The 26,933-nt window shown below is 37.9% G+C and overlaps 1 protein-coding gene across 1 annotated transcript; it reads right to left on the bottom strand.

The window, feature by feature from the left end:
• Nucleotides 1-526: 526 nt before the first annotated feature.
• Nucleotides 527-26,933, bottom strand: cacna1fa (calcium channel, voltage-dependent, L type, alpha 1F subunit a). Its single transcript, XM_055045831.1, has 45 exons — nucleotides 26,832-26,933; nucleotides 23,341-23,480; nucleotides 23,116-23,261; nucleotides 22,435-22,587; nucleotides 22,123-22,319; nucleotides 21,048-21,151; nucleotides 20,790-20,932; nucleotides 20,226-20,294; nucleotides 20,082-20,145; nucleotides 19,971-19,997; nucleotides 18,852-19,012; nucleotides 17,951-18,176; nucleotides 17,661-17,868; nucleotides 16,918-17,038; nucleotides 16,748-16,820; nucleotides 16,566-16,629; nucleotides 15,494-15,551; nucleotides 15,307-15,403; nucleotides 15,093-15,222; nucleotides 14,933-14,992; nucleotides 14,726-14,832; nucleotides 13,820-13,907; nucleotides 13,347-13,454; nucleotides 13,199-13,251; nucleotides 12,960-13,106; nucleotides 11,847-12,048; nucleotides 11,569-11,727; nucleotides 10,792-10,902; nucleotides 10,626-10,709; nucleotides 10,350-10,370; nucleotides 10,134-10,268; nucleotides 9,895-9,960; nucleotides 9,733-9,824; nucleotides 9,401-9,560; nucleotides 7,677-7,804; nucleotides 7,488-7,584; nucleotides 6,849-6,951; nucleotides 6,667-6,768; nucleotides 5,974-6,098; nucleotides 4,293-4,642; nucleotides 3,668-3,820; nucleotides 2,689-3,122; nucleotides 2,174-2,286; nucleotides 1,764-2,087; nucleotides 527-1,161 (listed from the first exon to the last, which is right to left on the bottom strand). The coding sequence occupies exons 1-45, from the start codon at nucleotides 26,886-26,888 to the stop codon at nucleotides 958-960; spliced, it is 5,964 nt and encodes a 1,987-aa protein (XP_054901806.1). The 5' UTR covers nucleotides 26,889-26,933; the 3' UTR covers nucleotides 527-957.

Raw genomic sequence — 26,933 nt, 5'->3', positions numbered from 1 at the left:
TAAAAAATTACTACACCTTTTAAAAATGTGGGTAAAGCCTCGGTGATGACGTCATGACTTTACAAGCCTCTGATTGGGTCTGAGTGACACAGGCGAGGATTTATCTGAAGAAAATCACTCCTTTCATGTGTGGCATCACAAGAAAAGCAAATCAAAACATATAAATAATTTCTATCTTGTGTAGTGTGGCCCTTTGAGTCGTTTACATGACCAGAAAATCGTCATCTTATTTACAGTTCTTGCTTTTTCGTGGGTATTTCCATCTTGCAAATTATAAGAAAATGACAGAGATGTAAAATGCAGCAACAATATTCTGCTGCGGACACATGCAGCCTATTGTTTGGCATGCTTCATCTCTTTGAAGGGGGAAGTGAAACCCAGCTGTCGTCCATCTGCCAGTCTATTAATCACTGATTGCATAATTCACTGGGTGTATTTCACTATTCCTCCTAACAGGCAGAAGAAATCCTCACACTAGTCCAATAAATAAAGGCAATAAATAAATGAATGACAAGTTGTTTGAGAAAACATATTTTATTTGCTCAGAATGTAAAGCGACCCGGATGAACGCTCACAATAATCCAGAAATACACCACAGACTTTTTTAAAGAGAAGTTTCAATGCTGCATCTTAGAGGATATTCAGTTTAATTTAATGTAGTTTCTCTAAAACTGAATTTAAAGATGATTTTAAAAAACATCCTGTGTTATGATGACTTAAAAGCAAAAGTTTATACTTGATGTTGCACTGTTGTGTGAATATAGAAACTTCCTGAGCCTCATCTGTGTGCATGTTTTGGCATTCACAAACAAAAGTATTTTATACCAAACATGATGTTTAAAAACTACAAAAAACACCATATTCGCTTTAAATAACTGACATATAAACACTTATAAAATATTGGCTCAAGACTTCATGTTCTTGCTGGTTTACTTTTTGTTTTTGGCGTTGCTGATCTCAGTAAGAAATCACGCAGTTCATTTCGTCGGCCAGTTCGTCCTCGAACCGGGACAGATGACTGGCTCCCCGCGCGATCAGGTCGGCCGCCGCGCTCTCCATTTCGTCCAGGCTCATGTGACACGCTTCGGCGATCTCCCGCTTGGCAAAGCTCACGAATTTTGGATCCCGGGCGTACATGCCGAGGCCCTCGGAGATCAAGATCTGTTGTTGTGAGAGTCGGAGGGATTAATATGTTGCTCATGTAGTGATCATAGAACTATTTCAGATAAATAAAAAAGTTAAACAAATAAATAAAAAAGCAGGAGGCAAAATTATATTGCAAGTAGGAGTCTGTGATTGCAGATCTGGTGATCTATGATTGATTACTTTGGTCTTGCAAGTTAAAAACTACAGAACGATTCAGTAAAGGGATGCATCAGTTTAATTAAGGTTAAAAAAAAATTCTTGAATGCAATTTAAAAAATGCAAAAAAAAAACAAAAAACCAAAGAGCATTAATTCTTTGAATGAACTAGATTAATAGAACTTTTATTTTCTTGCTTTTGAAGAAACTTCTCATTAATTTTTGAATCTGAGAATAGAATACGACATTTTCAGGAGTAAGTAAGCTAAAAAATAAATACTCGACTGTGTGTTCATACCTTCCCAAAATGAGCAGGACTTTCTAGGCAAACGATTCAATTAAAGCGACTAATTGTGGCTTTCTGAGAATCAGAACCAGCTCCACAGCAGTGATATTTGTGAAAGTTAAGTGAATGTGATGAATAAAAAAAACATCTACAGCACTTTGTAAGTAAAACGTACCGATTCGACCAGACTGTCTGCGCTGCCTTTATCTATGATGCCCTGGTTGGCCGAAGGCGGCATCCTGACGCTGGTGAAGGTTCTGGTCTGACCCGGGTACCAGCCCGGTCGTTTCCCTGCAGGGAGACTGGCAGAGCCGTCGCACCAGAGCGGCTGACTGGAGCCGCTTTCTTCGTCCACCAGGATCATGGGCGTGTAGATGAGCTTCCCGCGACGCGCACCGGGGGCGATCATTCCTGGAAGCGGGGTGGCTCCGGCTGCTGCCGTGTTGGCCCAGGAGGCGGACGACATGGAGGACACGCTGCTGGGCCGGGAGTCCAGGTTCTGCTGGTTTTGACAGAAAGCAGCAGTCGGTGAAGAACTCCCTGGAGGAAGACGAGAGCATGTGGTCTGTTTTTGGTGACTCTCACCTGCAGGCGGGATCTGGATGGAGACGTGTTTCCACGGTAGTTTCCAGGGACGGGCAGGTCGTCAGCGCTGCTCTGAGGCTTCAGACACTGGAAGTTAAACGCAGGCTTCCGACCTGCAGCAAAGACAAAGAATAAACGTCTCCAGCTTTAGTAACTGTTATTGTTAGTAAAACCGGCTCCATCTCTAAATTGTTCTCGATTTTACTTTTTTTTTCTTTATTTCTTTAGTTTTTTCAAAATAAGACGACAAACATTTTATTAAGTTAAATGAAACAAAATAGCAAGGGATGCAATTTTTCTTTAAATAAAGAATAATGTGTAAAATATAAGACATGAAAAAGGATTATTTAAATTCAGCTGAACCAAGCTAAACTAAACTAAGCTAAATTAAACTATAATAAACTAAACAAAACTAAGCTAAATTACACTAAATAAAACCAAGCATAGCTAAGCTAAGCTAGTTACATTAAACATGTTAATAACACTAGTTCTAATAAATAAAGTTTGTTCTTGACCTTTTGGAATGGCAGGAAGTAATCGCCTCCTCACAAACTGGGCTCCACTATTCTCATTTCCGTTGTAGCCGTTCCCATTATAACCAGTGCTCCCATTGTAGCCATTGTCGGTGTAGCTAGTGTTCCCATTGTAACCAGTGTTCCCATTGTAGCCACTGATGGTGCTGCCATTTTCATTGAAGCCGCTCACAGTTCTTCCATTCTCGTTGTAGCCGGTGTATCCATTGCTGTTGTATCCGTTTGGGTCGTAGGGAGCGGGGCTGATGGCGGCGCTGCCTCCATTCGTGTTGTTTTCACTGTATGCATTGCTGATGAAGCCGCTGGGGTCGTGACCTTCATAGGGAATTTCTCCTATGCTGTTGGCTACGTCCAAACTCTGGCCGTTGTCTCCTGTTTCGGTTGGTACAGGAGAAACTGCCTCTTGATACTCAAACCTGCAAGAATAAAGATTTTTTGTTTAAAGTTGACCTGTGATGCCTCTTTGGACAGATTAAGGCAGTTTCATAGACTACATGAAACATGTTCGTTGCATATTTTGCACAAAATCAATCTTAGATAGTCAAATTTCAGTCTTGCTAATTCACCCTACTGTGAGCTCTTTTCAGAATGAGTTGTTTTAGGGCGTCCTGTCGCTTTAAATCCAAATAAGCTGCTGCTAGCCACACCCCCAAATCAATGTTTACACTCCCACACAAAAACGGCTGCATACCATACATCTTTGAAAAGCAGAAGTGGAGCCTCCTCCACAACCAGCAAGGAAGTATTTCTGAATGCTTAGTCAACAACTAAACACTTGTCTTTTTCAGCAGAAATTGTACAACAATAAACCAGCTGACCAAATGTGCTGGACCTCCACTCGGTTGCTTGGTATCGGGCTTGCACTCGGGTGGGGTTGCTAGGTAACAGCACAGTGACTTAACTTAACTGGTCATTTTCCAGACACATAGAAGGTCTTAAATATATAACCTCTATTTCGTACCCATCTGCTGACGGTACGCTTGCCATGTACGCCTCACTGCTGTAAAACTGCTCCGCCGCTTCACTTTGAGCTGGAACGAGTGCATCGTTGAGGAGAAAGTCTTCGCTTCCCGACATCTCCGGTGGAGGTGGAGGTGGAGGAAGAGGCGATTCGCTGATGGAGAAGAAAGAACGAAAACACAACAATATGATTAATATGACCTACAGCTACACAACCTACAGACTCGTTTTATTTCATTCACTGCTGAATTTTCTTTGTTGTTGATGTTTTACTTCCAAGAATTATTTTCAACTTTTAAATTTTTTTAGCAAAAAACCACAGTGAAGCCACTGGTGGCTTGCAGTAGCATCAGACGGACCGAAATGTAAAGTTATGTTGAATTTTCAAAGATTAAAATGAGAATAACAACAGAAACTGCAGGTGTGTCTCTGTCTGCTGGATTTTTGGTTAAAACATGTTTGTTTTCAGAGAATCTATAAATTTTAAGTAGGAGTAGAAATACTTTATAATAAAATTACTTAAATAAAAGCGACGTAAAATGCTTCTAAATGTACAATTTCCCCAAAAAGTAACTCAAACAAGTGAGTAAGTGAGTAACTGTAACTGTTTTCGATGGAGTCAGTACCTGATGGGAAGCGGTTCGGACCTTGCGGGCTGCTCCGTAACGACCCTCAGTCCGGCCAGCTCCGATCCCGGCCTCAGGTGTTCCGGCACGGCCTCCACCTGCGTGGTGATCACGCCCCCGTTGGCGACCCGTTGGGGCGTGGGCTCCATGATCACCGCCGTCTGCTCCACCAGCATGTCCAGAGGCGGCATCGGAGTGCTGGCGGGCGTGGGGTTCGCCGACGTCCCCGGCTCGCTGTCGAAGATCTCGTCGCCCGTCATCTCGCCCTCGGTGGCCTCCTCTTCCTCGAGGTCACAGGCCATCGCCAGACGCATCTCTGGAGCCAAATCCTGCAGCGTCCGCAGCCCTTGCTAAAACAATAAATAAATTTTACAGCAAATGCACACAAAATGCATGCTGTGAAATCTATAATTTCATGATTTTTAGTATTAAAACAAAAAACTTTAATAAAGGAGATGAAAAATTATACATTAATTAGACAATGTACCAGATTTTCAGGATTTATCAGCTGCAGTTTTACACACAAATGTGTGTAAAACCTTATTTCACTAACGTCAAAAAAGAAATTCACAATAAAATCACACCTGAATAAGTTTGAACATGCAATAAGATATTAAAAAACATGCTGCACCATCATCACCATCCTACAACTTCCTGTCCTGCTTTTCTTCACATTTTCTGCCAGTACACTGCAAAAACACAAACTCTTTGGTCTAGGTTTTAGTGCAAATATCTACATTTTCTCAATGAAAAGGCAGCTACTATTGAAGAGAAACTAACTTGGAAACAACTTATGTATGTAGAAAGACGTTAAAATCGATAACCATGTTGTTTAAAGTTTATGTTGTTAATTTTTCCCGTTGGTTTAGATTATATTATAACTGATTTATCCACTTCTAATAAATCATGATAGTGTTTGGGGCGCTTCATGTCAACTAGATCTCCAAAAGATTATGTTAATAGAAAGTAAATTTTTAAGCGTAAATAATAATAATAATAATAATAATAATAATAATAATAATAATAATAAAGAATAATAAATAATAAAAAAAGAATTAAATTATAACTTCATCTCTATTTTTTTTTAGAAAAAACAAGATCTAGCCTGTATTTAAGGTGAATTTTATAGTTTATATATTTTATAGTTTATATATAAGTGTCTTCAATTAGCTTCCAGAAGTTTTTACTTATTACATACTGCATTATTTAGAACAGCAGTAAGGCTGAATGCAAATCTAATGGAAAAACATACATTTAACGTGGCTTTAGCCCCCCCTACCGGTGAGGGGTGGTTTTGCACTCATAACGTTTAAAGCATAACGTTTTGGGGTTTTTTTTTCAAATGTGGCAAATATTTTAACATCTGTCATACACACTTTTAGAAATTTAAATAATAAAAAAAGTAAACGAATAATAAAAACAGTTATTTGAGTTTATTTATACAATAAAGAAACAATATAAGTACAGCTCTGCTTCTGCAAATTCCTTTAATATGATTATAAGTGATATATAATCTATTTTTCTTATTTTAATTTGTAAAGAGTTACATTTAGATGTGGAGCCAGATGTAAATGAGAAAATAATCCTTTTCACAAACTTCACATAAAAAGAGATTCCAAGATGTTTTTGTTTGCATTTTCATATAATTTAGAAAGGATTTAAATCAGATCTTAGATTGTACCTGCAGAGCAGCAGCCTTGTCCTTCTTCTTGGATTTTCTTTCCCTCTCTTTCCTCTTTCTGTACTTTTTGAAGTAATCTTGGATCAGGAAACTGGCATAAACCTTTCCACAAGTCACCTCATCGCCTGACGAACGCAAACAGACATGACAAATATGAAAACTCTTGGATAAACAGTGGAACGTAATGTTTCCTTACGCTGGATAATTTAGAAATTCCTTAATTATCATTCTGTACAGAAGAGGATTAGGGCTACCAAAAAGCTGACTTTTTTTAATCAGAATTTTAATTCTGTCAATTTATCCAAAATCCAAATAAATAAATTCAAAATTCTGATATTAAGTCAGTATTCTGAGAAAAATCAAAAATTCTGAGAAAATCAAAATTCTGATATTAAGTTAGTATTCTGAGAAAAATCCAAAATTCTGAGAAAATCCAAATTCTGGGATCAAGTCAAAAATCTGAGAAAAAGTCACATTTTCTTTTTAAGTCAGAATTTTGTGGAAAAAAATAAGAATTCTGACATAAATTAATAATTCTGAGAAATAGTCAAAATCTTGAGAAAAGTGATCATTTTGATATTAATTAATAGCATTCTAATTCTAAAGCCATACATTTTTTTTGTTTTGTTTTTTTGTCAGTGGTCCTCATCCTACATATTTCTAAGATTGGCGTTTGGCAGTTCCGTGACTTGCCTCTAGGGGGCGGAATGATTTCATCGATGAGTTTAGGTTTGGTGCGTTTCCACAGCTTCTTGATGATAATCTTCAGCTCCTCGTTCTGCTGATCAACGGCACCTGGTGGAGTCCAAACACAGATTTATTAAAGGAAAGGCGTCGTTTCCTCACGCGGCTCCGTGAGCGGGAATCCTGGCGACCTTCAGTTTTGATCTTCAGGGAAGTTCGGACGAGGGCGAACAGAGTGGCGTTGAAGGTCACGGTCCCATCAGGGTGCAGGGGAACGTTCATGGCCACCAATCTCTGAGAAGAAACAAGGAAGCAGGAAATATGAAATCTGCTCATTTATTTCTACCCATCAGTCACTGCAAACATTTAATGTTTCCACTTTTGCTAAATATCTTATTTTAGCATAAAATGAACCATTATACATTAAACAATTTTAAAAATATGAACTGAATCACATATTTGTGTCCTGTAGTTCCTTTCTGAACATTTTGTTCATTTAATTGTATTTTTGGACCAGTTTCTAGTGAAAATAACTTTGTACATGTGGAACAGGACAGAACTAAAAATTTTATTTTCAGCATTATATAGGAGCTTATTTTAAGTCAATAATTCCTCAATATTGATAAATATTGGCAGATTATTTCTAATGTGGGAAAATGTCATTATAAATGAACTAGTACTTTTTTTAATCAATGTGGAGGAGTTATTGATTTAATAGAAGCTCCTAAATAAACCTGAATGTTAGTTTAGTGGATTGATATGTCGAAACATACAGAAAAATACTGAGTAACACTTTGCGGTTTTGCAGCTCTGCATGTGTTCGCCCTTACTTTGCAAGCAACGCGATGAGGGCAGAGCTTTCCGAAGCCGAGGGGAGGCTGAATCCTGCGTAACATAGTGACCACATCGATGTGCTTGATGCGACCTCTGCCACATGCAAACAGGAAACGGGTGAGACAGAGAAGTTCGTCTTGGAAACGGTGAAGAAGACCGAGCTGGATTCAGATAATGAGACGCACGTGGCTTCTGGGTCGTAGTCGGACCAAACTCGCTTGAACTCGTCCAGGTGGTGAGTCCCCAGAACCGTCCAGTCTCTGGTCAGATACTCAAAGTTGTCCATGATGACAGCAATGAACAAGTTGATGATCTGAGAGAAAAGAGGAGTGGAAAGGGTATTTATATATGCAACAAAATGATTCGTTAGATATATTACAACAAATGAAATATGACGCAATAGTATGCTGTTTAAATATGTGCAGATATGTGCTATCGTAAAAAAACAAATATTGCAATATTTTTGTTTAGTTTTTTAGCAAATATCTTAGGACACTTGAAACAAAACTAACATAAAAGTAATTTTTCAACAAGATCTGGTTGCTTGTTATAAGTGAATAATTCCTTAATATTCATAAAAAATTACTCGTTCTACAGGTAGATTATTTCATTTATAGCAAGATATTTTTTCCACGCTATACTAGTTGAACTAATACTTTTTGACCAATATTTAGAAATTATTTACTCAAAACAAGCCTCTAAATCTTGTTGAAAATAATTTTATAAGTAAGTTTTGTCTTATTTCAAGTGTATTTGCAGTAGAAACTGCACAGAAATATTTTAAAGTACAGTACAATTTTGTGTTTTTGCAGTGTAAAACCAGGAATTAGAGGTTTTCAGGAACATGTGTGTTAAAAACAAGAATTAGATTCACAAGTTTGAGTGCATTTAGTATTTTCTGTGACTCATGCAGCAATAACATTACAAACAAAGGCTCAAAAAGGTATAGAAACACCTCCACTATTAGCTAGCTCAGAAATAGCCACGCTACTAGCAGATCGACTGGATGCATAAGGGAGTCAGGTGGTCCAGGGTTCTGGACGGGTCCACAGTCCGTCACAGAGCCACACAGAAAAAACAACCAAGTGAAAGAAAGAGTAAAGGTCCTTCCAGCTGCACGGCATCCAAAACCCGACAAAACAATTGACTTAAAATCAAACTATCTTTCACATATAAACAAAGAGTTTACGTTTACAAAAAAGCAAGAAAATGTTGTTGGTTGTGCAGGAGGCTCTATTAATGCTTTTCAAAGATGCACAGTTGTATAATGGGACATCTGTTTCCAGCCAATTTCATGTGACAGTGTAAACGTTGAGTTGAACAGCAGTAGCTTATTTGGATTTAAAGTGACTACAGAATTAAAACGTCCCATTCTGAACTGATTGAACTAAAATCTAATTTTCTAAGCATGACCTTGCGCACAAAAATTTTATGAACATGTTTTGTGTAGCCCACTGTTCTATCCTAACATGTTCACGGTATGAAAATCATATAACCGATGACATGAAAGCCCAAGCATAAAACATTTACTTTCCATTTCTTTTGATCTGCAGCTGATGTTTGAGCCGCTGGGTTTTGTTCTGACGGCTCAGATTCACCTTCACTCGACCGAGCTGGCTTCTTAAAATAGCACAGGGAGCATATTAGCTCCTGCACCCAAATATGTGCAGCCCATTAAACCTTTGTGATGCGGGCGTGCATCACCACCCATCTGTGGATAAATAAGACTGTCAGTGTGCTGCTGCTGAAATGCTGCCGTCCCTATTTTCATCCAACGTCTGATTCCGCCTGACCTGGCAGTCGAATCACAGGGTTTGAATTAATTGCAGCTAAATTTAGAGCTCGTAATCTGAAGACTATCTGAGCAAAGCGAGAAGAAAAGTAAAACGTCAGATCAGCCTTCGCTCACCAGGTAAGCGCAGAGCATGAAGAAGCTGATGAAGTAAAGGTAGGCCAGGTTACTCCCGCAGGTGTACTCTTCGCCGGGCTCGACGTCGGCCTCCGGGTCGCAGCGCCGGCCCGGCAGCGCGCCCAGCATGATCTGCTGCCACTGCTCTCCGGTGGCACACCTGCAAAACGGGAAGCAGTTTTAGTTCAACCTGGGAACGGTTTCCATGCTCCTTTGCTATGCCACAACAAACAACTGGGATTTTATGTAATGGATCAATACAAAATAAAGCGTTGGTGTGAGATGGAAAAAAACTGAACCGCTGTTGGAACAAGCGGGTTAAAACGTCTTACCTAAAAAGAACCAGAACCGCCATGAAGAACGTCTGGAAGTTGCAGTTTCTGTTGATGTCCGTGTTGTCATCGATGGCGACTTTCCCAAACATCTGGGAGGACAAATGGCAGAGAAACCGTCAGTCAGGAAAAGCAGCGTTTCAACCTTTTCCAGAGACTCACCTGCATGCCGATCACAGCGTAGATGAAGAAGATCATGGCGATGAGGAGGCCGACGTAAGGCAAGGCCTGGAAAGACGGAAAAAAACAAAAATCGGCTCTGATTCACGGTGAAATGCCGGCAAAATTTGACCATATAAATACTAACAGCAAAACAACAGCAACCACAGCTGTTTTTCTTTCTTTGTATGGAGTACAAAAGGGAAATAAGACCATATTTGTGACAGAGACGACTCACTGACCTGCAGGGATTTGACAAAAGTCCAGAGAAGAGTTCGGATGCCTTCTCCTTTGCTGAGCAGCTTCACCAACCTCAACACTCGGAACAAGCGGAAGAACGTGATGGACACTTTTCCGCTTTCTCCTTTTCCGCCACCCTGGAAAAACAAAACTGTTAGGGTGAATATAAACCGTTTAAAAAGACAGAAACGGGCAAAACATCTCGATCCAATAGTCACCTCTCCATGGCCGCCTCCTCCCTGGATCATCAGTTAAGCAACAGAGAAAGAAACAGTTAAAAATACATTGAACTATTTCTATTTTTAAGCAATTCCTAATTGTTTTTGTATCCTCCATTGTTAAAATATTATATATAAATATAATAACAAAGCAGTGAACTGTGTATTGACGGAAAGTTGAGTGGAAGGAAAAAGTGTCAGAAAGCATAATTAACACATTCTACAAACTTTTCCAAGTACTTCTTCCAAAGGTAAAAGTGAGTAATATTTCCTTACGCTAAATTCAGACACTGCGATGTCCAAGACGCTGCCGACAACAATCAGAGCGTCAAACGAATTCCAGGGGTCGATGAAGTAATGCTAGCAGATAAAAACAAGCGAACAGAAACGTGACGTCAAAGAGTCATCCCCAGGAAACTCGGCGGTCGGCGGGAAAACTCACATGAGCTCGGAGAGCCATCAGCTTGATGATCATCTCTATGGTGAAAACCACGGTGAAGATCATGTTGAGGATGTCCATGACGGAGGTGAACAACTTCGACTGCTCATAATGCTAAAAAAATAAACAAAAACACCAACGTAAAATTATTTTCAGGATTTTCTGACAGATTCAGGAGAGAAATGTCCGGTTGTTACTATTATTATTATTATTCCAAAGATTTTCTCGTCATGTTATGAGTCAGTTTGTAACCATTTTGTCTGTGCCAGGGTGTCCAACTCATTTTCGTTTTGGGTCAAATCAAGACCCTGAATCCTCTTAAAGGGCCGGTTGTGCCAAAATATATTGATAACCCCTGTTCACAAACTGTTAAAATATCAATGAATTCTTAAAATTAAATATTATTAAAACAGCTTTGCAGTCCCTCAAAGATTTTGTGATTTTTTTGATATCGAAATCAAAGTGTTTGGAAATATTTGCGTTTATTTATGATGGTAAATGTGGCTTTTTAATTACACATGTTGGACTATAATCTGACATCAGTTAAAGCTGAGGCAGCTGTTTAGTACAAGCAAGAAAGTTTTTGTTAATTTCTGAGAAAAATCTGCAATAAACTCCCAATTGTTAGCGCAACTTGTTAAATTCTGTCTTGGATTATGGCAGGAAAATTCCCCCATATGAAATGTGCTATAAAAATAAAGTTACCTTGCCTACTGATGGCTTGTTTCGTTGGTTTTGAAAATCTGTTTGAAATAAATGAAACAAACAGAAAAACGGTACCTGAATCGCCAGAGTGAGAGTGTTTCCCAGAATCAGCACAAACATGACGTATTCAAACTGGCTGGAGTTGATGATCTTCCAGAACTTCAGCTGCGACGGGTTTTTAGGGATGTAAATCTTTATTGGCTGAGCTTTCAGGGCGTAGTACACACACTGCCTCTGCGTCGGGCGAAACAGAGAGAAAAACGGTTCAGTTTGGATCAATTAAACAAAAATAAAATCAATTTACTTCGTCTGAAATTAAAAGAACTCAAATATCTTTGAAAAAAATGGCTGACTTGATTCTTGTTGAGTTCGCAGTTTTTGAACTCGGCCTCTCCTTGCTCTCGAAAAGTGATGATGACAAAACCCACGAATATGTTCATCATGAAGAAAGCGATGATGATGATGTAGATGATGAAGAAGATGGAGATCTCCACTCTGTAGTTGTAAATTGGGCCTCGGTTTATGGCGTTGGCGTCCACGGCCCGGTACAGGAGCCTTCACAGAGAAAGAAGACACAAAACATGACAATCTGGTTTCTACCCTGCAAAAATAAATTAATCTCGCCAAGATTAATTTATAAGGTCCAGGTTTTACTGCCACAACAAAACAAACTGTTCAGCAGTAAACAGGAGCTTATTTTTCCTTAAAATTGACCCAAAAAGAGTACTTTTTCTTTTGGAAGATTATTTCATTTATAATGAAATAATCTGCCAATGGAACTAGAACTTTTTAAAGATCAACATTAAGGAAATATTGACTTAGAATAAGCTCCTATTTATTGCTGAAAAGTGTCTTTTAAGTTAGTGTTGTCTTATTTAAATATACTAAGATATTTTCACTAGAAACTAGACCAAAAATACCTGGTAAAATGTTGTTTTGAATTAATAAAATGTTCAGAAAATAAAGCAAACAGTGGTACCAACTCAATTAATGTAACTTTTAAATTATGAATTGTTGTTATGCATTTGCAAATCTATTCTTCTCACAGCAGGCCTACTTTGCTTTTCCTCTGGCCGGCTCTAGTATCGTCATTTTATTTGTGCATAGTGGCAATGAAACCTGGTTCCTCATCCAGCATTATTTATTCCACCTTTAGTTGTTTTAAATGGTTTAATTAAAGCTCTGACTGCACATCATGTGTACAAGTTTAGATGGGCGGTTAGTCTGTTTTGAATGTTTGCTTCTCTTTCCTACTTTAATGGAGAATGAGTGTGTGGGAGTTTTTTTTGGTCTTGATATACCAAACCATAGAAAAAATGAATTTATTAATAATTAGAAGTTGAAGTACACATTGAAAAATGAATCTTGTTTAAATAATAAAAAAAAACATTGAGTAACTTTGACACCTGAATAGCAAGAATAATAACTGTTTTACGTTGAACTAGGAGAACAAACGGAAAACTCACTGAGGCCAGCCTTCAAACGTCGACACGGTGAACAAAGCCAGCATTCCCATCAGCACATTGTCGAAGTTAAAGTCGCTGTTTTCCCAGATCCTCTCTCTGACCATAGGGTGGTTCATGTCCCCGTCTTTATACACCACAAAGGTTCCTCTGGAGTCACACAAACACAACTTTGCAGTAAAATTAATCTAACTTCAGGAAACAAGTCTGTGTTTTAAGCTGTGAGAGCAAATGAAACTGACTTGCACTCGTCTGGAGTGTGTTTGGCTTCGTCTGTGCAGCTGTAGAACCGGCCCTGAAAACATCCAAACCAGAGAGTTTTACCCACCAGGAGCCGTCTCCGGAAACTTTCCGTATATAAGGCGAAAGGGCTGGCGAGGGTGAGGGAACCTTGAAGAGCTGCACTCCGATGCAAGCAAACATGAACTGAAGCAGAGTGGTGACGATCAAGATGTTGCCGATGGTGCGAATCGCCACGAAGACACACTGCACCACGTTCTGCCAAGACCACAAGCCGTTTTAATCAATAACAAAACTTATTCAAATCAATTTTAAAATTGAATAATTTTGATTTTTTTTATTTTATTTAAAATTCAAAATTTAAATTTAAAACATCAATTTAAAAGGTTTTCTGGGGGAAACCCTGCATATAATCGTTTGTGCCTAACTTCTGTCTAATGTTTAAATTTGTGTCACTTTTTCTGCATAATGTCTCCCTGAATATAGCCCCATAATTTGGATTTTTTATTATTTGTCTTTCTCCTGATTTCTGATGAAAACAATAAGGTGGAATGTTGATTTTTAGAAGTTGTAAGAAGAAGAACAACCACTGGAGAGCAGTGAAGTGGAGCGGAGGCGTTTACCTTCAGCCCCTTGGCTCTGTTGATGGCTCGAAGCGGCCTCAGCACTCGGAGGACTCGCAGGATTTTCACCACGGAGATCGCACTCGAACTGGAAGCAGCCAAACAAACAATTTAGACAACTGTCCAGCTAATGAAAACATAACAAATGGCAGATGACACTTGCTAAGGTGCAGAAAAATGTTCAAAACTACGGAAGCCCATTTCTGCCAAGAAAGAAAAAAGAATTAAAAACCCAACAGGAAGTCATAATTATGAAACATAAAGTCAAAATTGTGATTTAATCAAAATTATGACTTTATAATTTATTATTATAATTCTAATAATGACTTTGAAACTTAAAATTATAACATAAATCTAATAATTGACCTGAAAAAGCAAAATTATGGCTCCATATTTTAAATCCCATCATTAAAATTTTGAAAGTCGAAATTCTGACTTCAAATCTCATAATTATGTCTTTAAATCTAAAATTATAACTTTGAAAGAAAAATTCATGACTTTGTACCTCATAATTATGACTTTAAAATACAAAATTATGACAAAGTCAAAATTATTACTTAATATCTCAAAATTGGAAAGAAATATCATCATTTTGACTTTCAAATTTCAAATTCTAATTATGTCTGAGTGTGAAAATTATAACTTTCAAAATCAAGATTATGACTTTGAATCTAGTAACTTTGACTTTATAATTATGAATGATATCTTTTAATCTCATAATTTTCACTTTATAACTCAAAATCCTGACTTCCTGCTGGCCTTTTATTTTATTTTTAATTTGTGACAGAAATTGGCTTCCATACAAACTAAACAAACCGAACCATTATTTCTTTTTCTTTGAGTTTCTGTCCCAGTTCCTGTGCCTTGGAGGATAATCTGCAGACTCTCGCTCATCTATCTACTCACTGTAAGAAGAAAGATGTGAGCGACACACTGACGACCAGCAGGTCCAGGAGGTTGAAGGCGTTCCTGCAGAAAGAGCCGGTGTGAAGAAAAGCTCCGTAAACCGTCATCTGGACGAGAAGGTAGCCGCAAAGAAACGAGATTAGGAAAAAAAATCTTCTCTCGGTTTTTAAGCTCCGATTTATCCACTTTCATTCCGTCAGCCGTTACCTTCAGGACGATCTCCACCGTGAAAACCGAAGTGAAGACGTAATCGGCGTATCCGAGCACCTGAGGATGACAGAAGCTCAAGTCAGATTTCAGTCGCGTCGCAGTGGAAACAGGATTAGACGCCGACGTTAAAGTGGCAGCCGGTCCGAGGGAGCCTTACGATGTTTCTGAAAGAGTGGGATTTGATGGGATCCTCAGCAGCCAGCGAGATGCTGCTGAGGATGATGAAGATGAGGATGAAGTTGGTGAAGTAGGGGTGGTGAATGAGGTTGTGGCAGGCAACTCGCAAACTGAAGAATGAAGCGAATGAGAGGGAAGTCACACACACTGCACTGGTTTCAGGGTCCTGTCAGGTACGGACTCTTTTCAGGTACCAGTTTTTCTTCCCAAGAATGAAGAAGGAGCTTCCGTCAGGAATCGGCACAATCTTCTCTTTGGGGCCGGAGAACTCGGGCTTTAGCGGAGCAACGCCTAGAATGAAGAAAATAAACAAGACAAGTTGCTTTAAGATGTCTCTCAATCAGCTGATGCTTCACGTTTCTCCTGGGAAGAAAGACTCACCCTCCAGACCCTCGATGGCTCGCAGCTCCTCGTTTTCCTGCCAGTCATCCTCTTCATTCTGAAGAAACAAAAGGCCACCATCTTTATTTTACTGTAAATACAGTACTAAAGGGGACCTGAGCGTTTGGAGTGTAGATTTTGCCAAGCCCATTTATTTTTGGAGTCACTCCAGCGGGTTTAGATTTACCTACTGGAGGTGGAAAGGTCACTGCAGTTTGAACTCTGCCAGACAAAGGACTTCATTTGAAACTGGATTAAACCAGATATGTGATGAAAAGCTCTGGAAATTGATTTTATAAAACCTTTATGACTTTTTTCAACCAACGCTCAACAAAGATTCAGGAATAGCAGGTCCATTAGGTTTCGGCAGAGCGGAGGATTCATAAATCTTGACATTGGTGTTTGTATGGTTTTAATTTATTAGTTACATGCCAGGCGACAGTATTTACTGGTTGTTGGTAGTTTCTTTTTCATTCTTCTTCCTTGTTGTGATGTGTATATTTTTGTATTTGTAATGTGAAAACATGAATAAATATATTAAACACTATAAGGAACTTATTGTGCAAAATTCAATTTGTATCCATTTGGGTCTCAGCTGCTTCTATAAACAAGCCAAGTGTTCAAAATAACCCACCGAGATGTTTTGGTAGTCAGGTAATGCTTTTTGGTGTCTGGAAAATGAGCTGTTCCAAAAACCTCCACACTTTCGACAGGCACTGCACCGTTACCTAGCAACCCAAGCAGAGCTCCAGCATGTTTGGTCAGCTGGTTTTACTGCTGTACAACAGCAGATTAGTCAACATTAAGTAAAAAAAATCAGGCTTTCTTGATCAGGTGAGGTGGAGCAGTCATTGTACAGTGGTAAAACCAGCTGACCAAATATGCTGGAGCTCTGCATGTAGTGCCTGCCACAGATCCGATTTTCTCTAGTTTTACATTAAGTAATTAGTACAGTTGCATCTTATATACTGTTTGTTATATACTGTAGGTTTGCCCTACCTGAGTTTCATTTCAGCTTTGTCAAACATCCTGCATTGACGTTAACATATAGAAAAACTCAAACATGCGCTACCCCTGCATCTTCATCCTCTTTCTCTTCATCCTCATCCCAGTCCTCTTCTTCTTCCTTTTTCTCCCTGAATAAAAAACAAAGCATCACAGCTTGGCTCGGATTAAACAGTTTTGATGTGATCAAAGCGCAACCACAGGAAAATATAAATGCTTTATAAGAGTTTGATGATGACTACGGCGTACTCTACTGCTTTCTTCCCACCGCCGCTTGCCAAGTTATCCACAGCGATAGCCAAGAAGACGTTTAGCAGGATGTCTGATCCCAGGGTCAAGGAGTTGGATTTGCTCGTTTCTTCGTGGGACGACGTTCACACAGAACTTGGATCCGAGGTTGTTTTAGTGAAAAAGGATACAGTTGCCACAGACAAAGAGGATGACGAAGTAAATGCAAACCACCATGTTGGGGAAGATCGGCCCGCCGTACGCCATGATGCCGTCATACATCACGGCGTTCCAGTCCTCTCCGGTGAGGATCTGCAACAGAGAGGCAGGAACACATCGAAACCCAACCGGACGAAACGGACAACTTCGAGTAGGGATGTTGATTCATGTTTTTTTTAAATAAGTTAGAAAAGCTTAACAAATTGCGGTACAGTACATTATTGCGAGGGAACGGAAAAGTCCCATATGGGGCTTCGTACCGTACATCTCTTTATAAATGTTTCACGTTTTATTATTTTCATCTTCTATTTTTCTATGATATATTTTACTGTAAAAACATATAATACAATTATTTTACACTAAAATAAAACAACTTTGAGGGAGTTTTCAAAACCCCTTGCTGAAGGATTTGAAAAGCCTCTGAAAGAATGAAGATGTGAAGACATTGTCTAGTATAAATAGAAATCAGTTTATTCATGTCAGAAAACCAAAAATTTGTATTTATTCAGTCAGTTATACAGTTTATATGAAATAGTGTGAGAAAAACATAGCTTTAAAAATACTTGTGTTATGAAAAGATGATCATCCCTCTTGATTTAAAAGGAAACTCAGGTTTTAAGAAAATGGTCACTTATTAACTCGTTAGCTGACCTATACAGTTAATTCATTAATTGATAACTCTCCTAACTTTGACCGACAGATAGATGTAAATCACCTGGAAGCATGTCAACAGAGCCTGAGGGAAGGAGTCAAACGTGCTTCTCTTCATCTGAGTCTCGTCGAAGTTGAACTTCCCTCCAAACAGCTGCATCCCCAGCAGGGCGAAGATGATGAGGAAGAGGAAGAGCAGCAGCAGAAGGGAGCAGATGGCTTTCATGGAGTTGAGCAGTGAGGTGACCAGATCAGAGAGAGCAGCCCAGTGCCTGAAGACGGAGAAAAGAGGATGGGATGCATGCAGGAAGCAAAGTTTGGTCTGAATGTCTGGTTCTTTCTGGTGCTACTTACCGGGTCATCTTGAAAATCCTGAGCAGCCGGATGCATCGCAGCACGGAGATGCCGATGGGCGGGATGACATCCATCTCTACAAGCAGCGTCTCGAGAATGCCGCCACACACCACGAAGCAGTCGAAGCGGTTGAACAGGGCCATGAAGTAGATCTGAAGACCGAAGGCGTACATCTTCATCAGCATCTCCAAGGTGAAGAGCAGCAGCAGGATCTTATTGGCTCGCTCTGAGGAAACAGAGGAGATGAATCATTCACTGCAAAAACACAAAATCTGACCAGGTGTGTCTGGTCTGATTCTAGTCTTAACATCCTTCATGAAATAAGACAAAACTCACTTACAAATAACTTTTCAGCAAGATATAGGAACCTGTTTTAAATAAATCATTCCTTAATATTGATCAAACCACAAATGTCAATGTGTTTTATTGGGATTGACAAATGATAATATTTGGTAAGAATGGTCTAGTCAAACCCCAGACCTAAATAAAAATTTGAATCTCTGAACTTCAGCTAGTTTGCAAAAAAAATAAATAAATATTGGCAAATATTTCAGTTTTAGCACGTGTATCGTGGTAGAAATATAACTGTAAAGACTTACAGCTGTAATGCAGGAAAAAGTGCTGCATTTATTTGTATTAAAATAAAATAGCAAAATATAAGAGCTCATCTTAAGTCAATAACTCCTTATTGTTGATTAAATGGCAGATTATTCCACTGGTAGATTATTTCACTTAAAACAGTGAAACCTTTTAAGTGAAATGATCTATATCAAGGGAGTTTATTCTTCTAAAAATTGTTTTTTTCTAGAAACAAAGTCGTCTCAAGTTTGTCTTGAAAAAAACTCCAATAAGTCATAAGAATCTGGCGGAAGTAAAGTTTTTTTTCTTTCTTATTACTCACCCTGCATTTCCGTGAGCCATTTCGGCTGTCCGTAATGCTCCGAGGCGCTGGCCACCGTGTTGAGGAACACCAGCAGCAACACCAACCAGTAGAAGTTTGTGGTCTTCACTGCGACGCGGCAGTTTTTTCTCATCGTGTGGTTCAGCTGGCACAACTGGTCACTGAAAGACAAATGCAGCTCGTGTATTAACACCGCGGCCGGGCGAAATGGCTGAAAAACATACCACAATGTAAACATTTCACATCGGTCGACATCGATGATGTCAGATGGTGTTTTTTTTTGTTTTGAATATCTGAAAAACTCGTGGCAGTTATGAGGCGAAGTGGCGGGATCTCAGGTTGCTGACCCGAGTGAATTGCCCCCCCACATTCTTCAAATCAGGCAAAATTGGTGTCAAACGTTTATGCTACGTTTGTGCTGCAGAAATGTTCATTTGTGTTGCTTTTGCTTTGATGATATTCATAAAAAGATATTCATAAAAAGGTCAAAAGGTCAACCAGCCCCTGACTTTTATGAAAGCACACAAAATTGGTGTCAAACGTTTGTGCTACGTTTGTGCAGCAGAATTTTTTTTTTGTGCCGCTGTCATTTTGAAGATATAAAGAAATGTTTCGAGAGGTCATCAAAGGTCAATCAGCCCCCCCACCTTCTTCAATTCAGACAAAATGGGTGTCAATCAACTCGAATACGTTTGTGCAAACGTTTGACACCCATTTTGTCTGATTAGCACCATAACACCTTTAACTAACCAAAAAATAGTTCCCTCGCAACTTTTCTTAGCTAGCCGTCAGAGGCTGAGTTGCTATAATGATCAAAAAATAAAAACACTAATCATTCCATAAAGAAAATGCTAAATATTTCAGTATCTATACAGAGATAATATGAATCAAACATTCATAACGACTTTAAATATAACTATTTTTTTTAAAATGACTTAATTAAAAAGCTTTCTTTTGTATTTGATTCTAAAACAGTGGGTCAAACACACCACTGAACTGAATCTGATTTTATTTTTCTATGTTTTCCAGTTTGTGCTAATTATTAAGACAAAAACTAACAAAGACGTTTAATGAATGCGTGTGCTGCACTCAGGTTTTCACTAAAAAAGAATGTCTCACCAGAAGCTGTTAGCCATCATCTTTGCCCTTAAAAAAGAGAAAATGACATTCACTTTAGCACAATAACTAAATGATTAATTACTGAAATTTGTCTCTCCTCTGTTGCCTTACATGAGTGAAGCACAGAAGCCACTATCATCGTCGAGATAAGCGATATCATCGTCAGAGTCCGACTCTGTTAAACATACAAAACAGTCTGCAAACTGTAGCAGAAGCAAATAAAATAAAGAGAAAAGAAACGCCTGGCTTTCCTACCTCCTCCATCCTCGCTGCGTTTGTACCAACCAAACTTCTTCATCATCTTTTTCTTTGCAATTGCAGCGCCTTCAGAAAAGTAAGAATTTTTTTTAAGGCATGCTGAAATTCAATAAAGTGTTTGGTGGGAAAACTACAAAAGACAATTAGGGCCACCAAAAAAATATAAAATTCTGACTTTGATTCCAGAATTTTGACTTTTTCCTCAGAATTCTCAATTTTTTCTTAAAACAATCACCTTTTTTTCAGAATTCGGACTATTTTTTCTCTAAATTATGATCTTTTTTTAATCAAAATTCTGACTTTTTTTGTATAGACGTTAAATTGACGCCTATTACTCCTTCAGAATTCTTAATTCATCTCAAAATTAAAAGTTTTTGTTAATCTATGTCAAAATCAAAACAAGTCACCAGGTTTGTGTCAGTTATATTGTTAGTGTGTGAAAATAATCATATTGCTGGCTCTTCCTTGTCGTAGGATTCGTAAACCTGCACTTTTCCAGAATTTTTTTTTCTTTTTAGTGGCATCATTTGTCTTCCATAGAAACACTTTAAACAGCCTAACGTTTGTTTCCTTCTTCGTCCACATCCTCGGCTTCTATAAGCCAGTCCATGTATCCGATCATGTCCTCCTCCATCTGCTTGCTCTCCTGAGCTTTCTGCAGCTCTCCACGCGCAACAGCCTTCTCTCTTTCTTTGGAGAACTCGCTGTAGAAGACAAACACTTGAAAGTTTACCGCAACACGCAACGAGAGCTTTATCCATGTTCAGAAAGGGTGAGACTGAGAGAAAAGTGGAAGTCTGCGAGACAGCAACTACCCACCCGCTCAACACACCCAATACAAGGTTGATGATGAAAAATGATCCGAAAATGACTAAAGAAACAAAGTAGACCCAGGGAATGTCGAAGCCGATGGCATCGTTCATCTGTGCAGAAATAAAGAGAAAGAACATATTTATGATACAAATATAACATGCAACCCTCATAAAGATGCATAAATAAAACTATCTGTGTATTTCACCAACATAATCTCTCTACAAAAACACAATATTTTACCAAGTATTTTTTATGCAGTTTACATCACTAATATCTTAGCACAGTAGAAATAAGACAAGTGATTTTTTAGCAAGATGTAGGAGCTAGTATTAGGCCAATGATTCATTAATATTATTACAAAATAACTAATTCCATTGTTAGATTATTTTACTTGCATCAAGACATTTTTCTCTGGTTATATGTTTTCATCAATATTAAGGAATTATTCATGTAAAATTAAACTCATTTGTCTTGTTAAAAAGTTGCTTTTAAATTAGTTCTGTATTTTCTTCCAAATGCATTAAAATATTCACACTAGAAACCAGACCAAAAATACTTTTTTTGTGGTTTTGCAGTGTTCATATGAAAACTTTTGAACAATTATTACTATTATTTAAAAAATCATTGATGCTCGCTAAATTTATGTCCTCTTTTATTGCCACAATGCATAATTTCTGATAATTATCTACATGTGTGTTTAGAGAACTACCATTTTATTTCTTTTTTTAAATTTTAGTTAAAAAAACCCCTCAAAACTTTAGTAAAAATAGAATGGATAAATTCTCTTCCTCGGAATACTGGTATTTGTGCAAAACTATGCAAAAATAACTACGTAGGATGCAACCTATGGAAGAGGATTAGGCCCACAAAATAAAAACAAAAAAAGAATTCAGACTTTTTTCTCAAAATTATAGCTTTAATCACAGAGTCATGACATTAATCTTCTAAAATTAGAGTTCTTAGAATCATTATTCTGACTTTTATTTCTCAGTGACACTAATCTTCTTCCATACCAACCTACATGAAAACCATTGACCTGACGCGTGGGAGTTGTGCATGAATGTGTTTTTTTTTCTTTTACCCAGTAGAGAACATCTGTCCAGCCCTCCATAGTGATGCACTGGAAAACTGTGAGCATGGCAAAGAAAATGTTGTCAAAGTTTGTGATGCCGCCATTCGGACCCTCCCACTTCCCTCTGCATTCAGTGCCATTGGTGACACATAAACGTCCGACTCCCGCAAAAGCGCACGGCGACGGATCGTCCTCCACCATGAGGCCTGCATGAGACAGAAGAGCATGAGGAGGAGGAGGAGGATGAGAAGCATGAGGACGAGGAGGAGGATGAAAGCAGAACATCAGGGACGTTCTGGGAAGCCCAGACTGCGGACCGACCCGTGCTGGTGTCAAAGCACGTCTTGTGCATCCTGCCGAGGAAAAGCTCCAAGCCGATGATGGCGTAGATTATGATGACGAACATGACGAGCATGCCGATGTGAAGCAGTGGGACCATGGCCTTCATGATGGAGTTCAACACAATCTGTAAGCCTGACAGAACAAAATGGTCATTCAGCTGGATGCAGGGCTCCCAAACCTACTAAATATATCAACTTTTAGAATGTTTTTCATTCTCTATTCAATAATTATTACTTTCATTCCACTAACCTCATTTCTTATGATTCTGGTTAGCTGTGAGGGCTGTAGTGGAGTATTTCATTATCAGGACTTTAACAAGGTCATGCTCATGTCATTAATAATTAAGAATAATTTATCTCTGTAAATGTGTGATATTTTATTTTCATCACAGATCAAATTTTATATCATCTCCACACAACAAATTAACAACAGCAGGCATTTCTTGTCCTGCTCTTGACCTCTGTAGTAGTGATTGAAAAACAATCATATTTTACAAAACTCAAAAAGAAAATACTTATAAGTTTATGCAATACATTTTTTTAACTTTGCAATTTTTTTCTCATCTTCCCTCCAACTTTCTGAGGCTCCAGTTACTAAACGATGAACAGAAACAAAAGCCAACTGAGAAAATCTATAAATATAAAACAAATATATACGCACTCGGCACGCCGGACACAAGCCGAAGAGGTCGCAGAACCCTGAAGGCTCTGAGAGCTTTGACATCCAGGCCTCCGGGTTTTCCTGCAGCATGGTGGGCCTCGCCAGGCTTATGGTCCGTCATTCCCTCCGCTATCACACTGAACAACCTGCACAGAGGACGGCATCAATGCTGCTCCGTAGGTTTTATTGCAGAGTGATAGCTTCCAATGGTAAATTTTGAGATACCCGACGATGACGATGATAAAATCCAGCAGGTTCCAACCGCTGCGTATGTAGGCGCTGGGGTGCATCACTAAACCGTAGGCAAGGATCTTGGTGAAGGTCTCGATGGTGAAGATGACGAGGAAGACGTATTCTACTTGTTCCTTAAAGTCAGAGCACAAGTTTGGTGGATCAGAGTGAAAACGCATCACCACTTTGGTAACCCACATGTATTTTGTTGTTTTAACATTAGCCAGCATGTTGTTGGTGAATGGGATACATTCTCTGACCATTGCAGATAGAAAAAAAGGAGTAGATTTCAGCCAAAATACTCAGAAACCTTTTGGATGATCTCAGAAAGTTTATAGAAAAAACAAGGACATTTCTGAGCTTGAAAAGTCAAAAATCTGCTACAGAAAACTCAGAAGGTTTTTTTGATTAATGTCAGAAATTTTCAGAAAAAAATCAGAAAATTTCTGAGTTCCTAAAGTTGAAACCTTACAATAAAAATATCTGAAATTTTTAGATTAATCTCAGAAATCTTTATGAAAAAACTACAAAATTTCCAAACTGATAAAGTTGAAACTTTGCTAGAATTTTTTTTTTATATTTGATTGTCAAAATATTTCTAGAAAAAACTGGAAAATTTCTGAGTTTGAAAAGTTGAACACTGACTTGAAAAAACTCAGAAGTTTTGAGTTGAATCTCACAAATTTTTGATAAAGAAACTTGGAAATTTCAGAGTTTCAAAGCTGAACATTTTCAACGTTTGAAACTGAAAATTGAACATTTTTAAACTCAAAATGTCTGAAATGAATCTCAGAATTTCTGTGGTTTTTTGGTGAAAATTTACTCAGCTCTCATTGAGATGCACCAAGTCCCTCAAAACGAGACAAACATTTCTATGGTTTCATGTATTTGAATTGCAAAGGACAAACTAAATATGACCATTTCTTCCTACTTTGGCTTCGACTAGCAGAAAATTAACAGTTCAGAAGGCACACTGAGAAAAAACAGAAAATTTTAAAAATCTCCACCATTCAGAAAAGATTGGTTCCTGGTGGTAAAACAACCTCATTTGGCCAAGAAAAGATCACTTAACGCTGGAGCTGGAATGGTTTTCTAACCTGCTAACCTGCAGCCAAACACTCTGTCCCAACTTCGCTTTGCTGTGAACTTTCAGGTTAATGCTTCTAATTAATGCCGCTTGGACTTCACCTCAAACTGACACAGTTACCCTGCAGCAGTGGTGCAGTTTAATATAACAGAACAAGTTTAATGCTTGAAAAGCCCTCTCCAAAACTTTATACATATAAAAGAAGAGTAAGAGATAATAAATCCCTGTGACAGATCTTATACAGTCAGCTTAACTTATCTGTGAAATCCAATAAAGGGATCTACAAACATTCATCCTGCTGTTGGGATGTACATGTGCATGTGTGTGCGATGCTTTAAAAACACTCAAACTGCACTTCCAGCTTGTATTTTGAACAGGCCTCAAACAATTAATCGGATAAATCGTGATTAATCAGTTATTGAAAATAATCATCACTTATTTTAGTAATCAATTAATTGTTAATGGGAGGATCCAGACTCAAAACAAAGACTTTTTGCTGAAAGAATAACACACAGTGATAATTAAGACACAGATTAACCAAAAAATATATAAGATTCACCACTTTCAAATTCTGCAAAAACAAATAAAAAAAATACTCGCATAAAGCCCCAAAAAAGTTAACCAACATTTTTATTATGCTTTGCTTCAAATGCTCAAGCATACACTAAAAAAATTCTGCTATTACGTTTTAGGCAATAAATATAAATGTTCTTATTTAAAAACGGATTCAATAGTTTGTTTATTTGGATTATTATTTATTTCTAATATTGTGTGAAAATACAAAAGCGGTTTTTACACAATTAGCCAAATTTTCCAATTTTGTTGCAAATAATCGAATGATCGATGACTGAAACAATCGTACTTCGATAATAATAATACTTAGATTTAATTCCAGGTTTTTTAGTGAAAAAACTCCCGTTAAAGAGTTATAAGGATAGACATTGAGCTGGGAGGAGCAGAGACAAAGCAGATGGTTGGAGTTTAAGTAAGTCATGACCTTTGACAAGCTTCTCCAGTGAAGGTCACGCTGCATCTCTAACACCATTACCTCCACGTGAATACACACTTCCTGGTTAAACTGCATTGTTCTTCAGAAAAATGCTGCATTTTATGCTTTCCACAAACTTAAAAATCAGATTTTTAACATTTCTATTACAAAGTCCATCTTGCTGTATGTTTAAAATCGCCTTTAGGTTATTCTCCGTATTTTTATGGGTATTTTGCGTTGAATTCTATGAAGTTGTTGTTTGTTTTAACATTATTATTTATGTGAAGTCTGTCAAAATTTGCTTATGTATTCTTTGAATTTATTTTGTTTAGTGAAGAAGTTGAAGTTCGCTGCTCCTGCTGAACTCTTGCCGTTCGGTAACGATGGTACATATTAGGATCGGCTCCATGTTCTCTTCACATATATTAACATTTGACATATTTTAGACAAATTTAATCATATTCAGTCTTTTATTTTGCAATGCTTTGTTATCAATATTAATGTTCTGCGTTTTAGCTATGTTTAATTTTACACCTGCTAGCTGCTAGCTACAATCACAGACCAATCAGATTGTCAGTTACTGTAAGAATGAAAATTGGCTCATCATGTTTTGTGAAAATGTCATGATTTCTCATCATTTCTCATGTTTTCTGTCTATAGAAGCCAACAAAACATGCTCTTTCATTACGTTTGAGCAATTTTTTTTCCCAAAGTATCTGGTTGCCAGTAAAAGTTTTCATACTCTTTAAACTTCTTTATGTTTTGCCGAAATTATCTTCTGCCAAAGTAAATTACATTTATGTTAGAAGGTTGATGAAATAAAATTCCAACAAATATCAATGTGTTTAAAATATGCCATACTTTTGTAAGAAACTGTAGCAAAAAATGTTTTAACTCAAAAAATTATTAAAAGATACTCATAAGTAGCACTGAAGCGATTCATGTATTATTGAAATAATTGTCAACTAAAACAATTGATTAATCATTAACTGGAGTATTCAGATTCAAAAAAGGTTATTTGCTGAACCCCACCCCCCCAACTTATTCACAATAGTAATTAAGCCAAAACTGTAAAACTATGTTTGTATAATAAAATTTGACATAAAAACACCTTTGTCTGTAAATATGTTTTACCCAAAACTCTCTAAGTGGCAACGTTTTAGCTTGATCCAGTTCACTAAAGGAATGCTCTATTATTAAATTTTAGGCAGTGAAATATTTATTTTGTGTTTAAAAATGGTTGAATTATCTGTTTATTTGCATCATTTAATGTATCTCTAATATATATATTTTTAAAAAGCTTAAGAGGTTCACTGAAAAATCTGTAGTTTGCCAACTTTTATCGGATTGTCAGAATAATTGACAGCATAAGCGACTTTTAAAATAATTGTCAGTTGCAGTCTTACTTACCAGCTGGTGGTTGGTGGGGTTGGAATCATCATCTGGATATGGCTTTGTGACCCCCATGGCCACACAGTTGGCAAAAATAGCTAAGAGGATGAAGATATCAAA

Source organism: Poeciliopsis prolifica, unplaced genomic scaffold (genome assembly GCF_027474105.1).
Source record: "Poeciliopsis prolifica strain line A6 unplaced genomic scaffold, Auburn_PproV2 SCAFFOLD023, whole genome shotgun sequence".
Classification (NCBI taxonomy): domain Eukaryota; kingdom Metazoa; phylum Chordata; class Actinopteri; order Cyprinodontiformes; family Poeciliidae; genus Poeciliopsis; species Poeciliopsis prolifica.
Note: the sequence above shows the minus strand (reverse complement) of the source record. Positions and strands in the feature narration are given on the sequence as shown.